General features: G+C 39.9%; 1 protein-coding gene across 1 annotated transcript in view; it reads left to right on the plus strand.

The window, feature by feature from the left end:
- The first annotated feature begins 2,208 nt into the window (after positions 1-2,208).
- The window catches only part of LOC101860912 (amidase), a 13,695-nt gene continuing 11,108 nt past the window's right edge, over positions 2,209-4,795 (plus strand). The window contains exon 1 of the mRNA XM_013085827.2: positions 2,209-2,396. Coding sequence (XP_012941281.2) covers positions 2,301-2,396 — 96 coding nt within the window. The 5' untranslated portion in view covers positions 2,209-2,300. The remainder of the gene's footprint in view (positions 2,397-4,795) is intronic.

A 4,795-nucleotide genomic window follows, 5' to 3' on the forward strand; every position in this document is an offset into this window, starting at 1 on the left:
TGGGGTAATAATATAGTGTAAAGCGCATAGAGCCTGCTGTTGAGCGGGGATATGCGCTATACAAATGCTATCTATTATTATTATTATTATTATGTCTGGCCTTATTTCTCTCACGGTACCCCCACTATGGCATCGTTCCTCCGCCCTTTGGATAAGATCAAAGTGTAGTAGGCCTATCTGCTCCCGATTTTTCGGCCCCTGGGCTGAGTCCACAGCGGGACTCGTACAACCTGAAGTTGAAACCTTGGCTTGTATTATATCTAGTGGATGGCAACGTATCTTTAAAGGATTTTTTTTTAACTCACTATGTTGGCCTTATTTCTCCCTCGGTATAAAAACTCACTATACCTGGCCTTAATTCTCTCACAGTGTAAAAATAACTCTCTTTGTTAGCCTTACTTCTCTAGAGGTAAAAAAAAAAAGCTCACTATGTTTCCTTTATTTTTCTCATGGTATGAAACCCCATTACACCTGGCCTTATTTCTCTCATGGTGTAAAACCCCAGTATGTCTGGCCTTATTTATCTCATGAGCTCACGGCATAAAAACTCTCTCTATCTTGCCTTAATTCTCTCTTGGTATAAAAACTCACTCTATCTTGCCTTCATTCTCTCATGATATAAAAACTCACCATGTCTTGCCTTAATTCTCTCACGGTACCCCCTCTCTGACATCGTTCCTCCGCCCTTTGGATAAGATCAAAGTGTAGTAGGCCTATCTGCTCCCGATTTTTCGGCCTCTGGGCTGAGTCTACAGCGGGACTCGTACAACCTGAAGTTGAAGCCTTGGCTTGTATTATATCTAGTGGATGGCATCATATCTTTAAAGGAATTTTTAAAAACTCACTATGTTGGCCTTATTTCTCCCACGGTATAAAAACTCACTATACCTGGCCTTTATTCTCTCACAGTGTAAAAATAACTCTCTTTGTTAGCCTTACTTCTCTAATGGTAAAAAAAAAAAGCTCACTATGTTTCCTTTATTTTTCTCATGGTATAAAACCCCATTACATGTGGCTTTATTTCTCTCGTGGTGTAAAACCCCACTATGTCTGGCCTTATTTATCTCATGAGCTCACGGCATAAAAACTCTCTCTATCTTGCCTTAATTCTCTCGTAATGTAAAAACTCACTCTATCTTGCCTTAATTCTCTCGTGATGTAAAAACTCACTCTATCTTGCCTTAATTCTCGCGTGATGTAAAAACTCACTCTATCTTGCCTTAATTCTCGCGTGATGTAAAAACTCACTCTATCTTGCCTTAATTCTCTCTTGATATAAAAACTCACACTATCTTGCCTTAATTCTCTAATAATATAAAAACTCACTATGTCTGGCCTTAATTCTCTCACGGTACCCCCACTATGTCACCGTTCCTCCGCCCTTTGGGTAAGATTAAATAAGTACCATCTGTTCCCGATTTTTCGGCCTCTGGACTGAGTCTAAAGCGGGTCTCGAACAACCTGAAGTTGAAGCCTTGGCTTGCATTATATCTTGTGGATGACAACGTCTCTTTAGATGAACTTTTTAAAAACTCACTATGTTGGCCTTATTTCTTCCACGGTATAAGAACACACTATTCTGACATTATTTCTCCCACCATATAAAAACTTTTTATATCTGGCCTTAATTCTCTCACGCTATAAAAAAAAACTCTCTTTGTTAACCTTGATTGTCTCATGGTAAAAAAAACTCACTATGTCTTCCCTTATTTCTCTCTTGGTATAAAACTCCAGTATGTCATCGTTCCTCCGCCCTTAGGATAAGATCAAAGTGTAGCATCTGTTCCCGATTTTTCGGCCTCCTGACTGAGTCTAAAGCGGGTCTCGAACTACCTGAAGTTGAAGCCTTGGCTTGTATCATAATATCTAGTGGATGGCAACGTGCTCTTTAAATTAATTTTTTTAAACTCACTATATTGGCCTTGTTTCTCTAATGGCATACAACCCCACTATTTCTGTCCTTATTTCTCTCACGGTATAAAAAATCACTATGTCTGGCCTTATTTCTCTCATGGTATAAATCATAACTATATCTTGCCTTATTTCTCTCATAGTATAAAACATAACTATATCTTGCCTTACTTCTCTCACGGTATGAAAACTCACTATACCTGGCCTTAATTCTCTCATGGTATAAAAGCTCACTATGTCTGGCCTTAATTTTCTTACGGTCTAAAACAACTCACTTTGTCTGGCCTGCCCCCAGGGCGTGGCGATGTGACGTACAAGGTTCCACTTTGGGTCTGCTGTCTGGAAAGACTGTGGCAGTCAAGGACAACTGTGCTGTGGCCGGGGTGCCCATGTCTAACGGCAGTCGTCTGCTGGAGGGCTTCGTGCCTGAGTATGACGCCACTGTGGTCACTCGCATTCTGGACGCTGGTGTGTCAGTAATGTCGTCTTAGGTTTAGTTTTAGTAAGAGTTTTATGGCACGTGCAATACCTATAGGTCATATGAGTGCTTTTGATGATTAGAGGTATGACTAGAAAGTAACGTATACAGAAAAGGGAGAGAGACGAAGGAAGTGAAATCGCTACCTCAGAGTAACAAAGTTCTATCTGACATTTCTGGCCATTTTGAGTTACTAAAATAATTAGGTCAGGAACCAAAAGTTCTATCAAAATTGTAAGATTATTCAGAGTCGTTATCAAGATAGTCAAAGAATTGAATTTGAAAAAGCTTGACATGTAGTGAAATTTAGAATTTTGGACGTCACATTTCTCAAACTTAGGTACTGAGTAGACAGAAATTTGTAATTCCAGGGTAGTTGTAGGTTTAGTTTTAGTAGTAGTTTTGCGGCACTTGCAACACAAATAGGTCTTATATCGTAAGTGCCAAAGATTAGAGGTGTTACTAGAGAGAAACGTACACAGAAAAAGGGGGAAAGATGAAGATGACAAATTAGATCTACGTTTGATAGGAAAGAGCGAGCAGACCGCACCAGAGCACCCGCCAACCACCCACACAAGTCATCTGCCGGTGTTTTGAAATTGAATAGTTCCATTTCAAAACCAATTATACGCCAAACCTGAGCATGTCAGGAGAGCCCCTTTCACTCCATAATCTTTTAATAAAAATTGTCGTGAGCATAATCTTTTATACATATAGATATACAATGTACGACATCCAAAATATTCAGGAAAGACTCCAGATGGGTGCAACAGGTCAAGTAAATAAAGTGCAATTAAGAGGCGCAATTTGACTTTAATTGACATTCTTATACCTCCCCCCCCCCTACCCGCCCACCCACCCACAAACACACACACACACACACACACACACACACACACACACACACACACACACACACACACACACACACACACACACACACACACACACACACACCAGGCGGTCGAGTGGTGGGCAAGGCATCCTGTGACGACTTCTGCCTGAGTGCCATGGGCTTCTCCGCCGTGGACGGATTTATCTCCCTTCCCGACACCCCTGACCTCCGAGTGGGCGGGTCTAGCGGTGGCTGTGCTGTACTGGTGAGTATTATATATTGGTATTATGTCACTGTTGTGAGACGTGCAGACAAAATGAGTTACTTCTCGCAATCCACAAATGGAGATACTGGCCAAAAATTGACACTAGGGTCAAATTTTCTATTGATGCCATATTCTTCAAGCATAACATGCTTTTTTATTATTTCATACTTCTAAACTGTAAAAACTTCACCTGTAATAAGCATGATGTATCTACATGTATTTCAATAAGGCTTGAATCTGAGAAACAACTCATTTTATCAGCACCCTTCACGTATGTACCGGTGGAGATAATATGGTCGCTTTTAAGCACAGGAAGGGGGGGGGGGGCTATCCCGAAAAATGCTGTTTTGAACAAACCGAGGGTAAAGTTTTTTAACCTTTTTCAGTTTCTTTAAAGGACAAGGAAAGTTTTCTCTATAACCAAACAAATATAATACACACCAAGGAAACCAAACTGCTCCTATAGGTAGCACAATGCCCACTTTTGGTGTTGGTCACGATTTCTGGACACCTGCGAAATCTGGGTTAGCCTGCTTGTCCATAAAAGCGACCATATCATGTGTGGGTGGATGGCGGGTGCTCTGGTGTGGTTTGTTCCTCCTCCTTTCTTTTTCAAATACATGTACATGTATCTATCGTTTTTATCTCTCCTCCTTCTATATTGTGTTTGTTACTCTCTTGTAACACCGCTAATTTTCGGCACTATTATGACTGTATTGTGCTGCAAGAGCCGTAAAACTCTTACTAAAACTGATATATTATTTCACTGAATGTTCTGATAGGTATATAATATGTCACTAAAGTAATGTTCTTGTAGGGAGAGGTCACTAAATGTACTGGTGGTTATATATGTCACTACATGTATTGGTGGTTGTATATGTCGCTAAATGTTCTGGTTGTTATATACATATATTTATATGTCACTAAATGTACTGGTGGGTATGTATGTCACTAAATAAGTGAACTGGTGGGCAAATATCATTAAATGCACTGATTTATATAGACCTGCTAGGAGTGAGTTTAGGAGTGAGTCTAATCTAGATAGGATAAGAGATGTTACCAGTGTTTTTGTGGTCTCTTCGTTTATATCACCAAATGTGCTGGTGGTTTTATATGTCACTGAGTGTACTGATGGGTATAATATGTCACTAAAAGTAGGCTACTGGTAGGTATTATATGGTCACTAAATTTACTGGTGCGTGTATGTCACTAAATATTCTGGTGATTGTATATGTCTATAAATGTGTTGGTAAAACTATGCCATTAAATGTGCTGGTGGATATAGGTCACTTAATGTATATATATA

Source organism: Aplysia californica, unplaced genomic scaffold, assembly GCF_000002075.1.
Source record: "Aplysia californica isolate F4 #8 unplaced genomic scaffold, AplCal3.0 scaffold00411, whole genome shotgun sequence".
Classification (NCBI taxonomy): Eukaryota; Metazoa; Mollusca; class Gastropoda; order Aplysiida; family Aplysiidae; genus Aplysia; species Aplysia californica.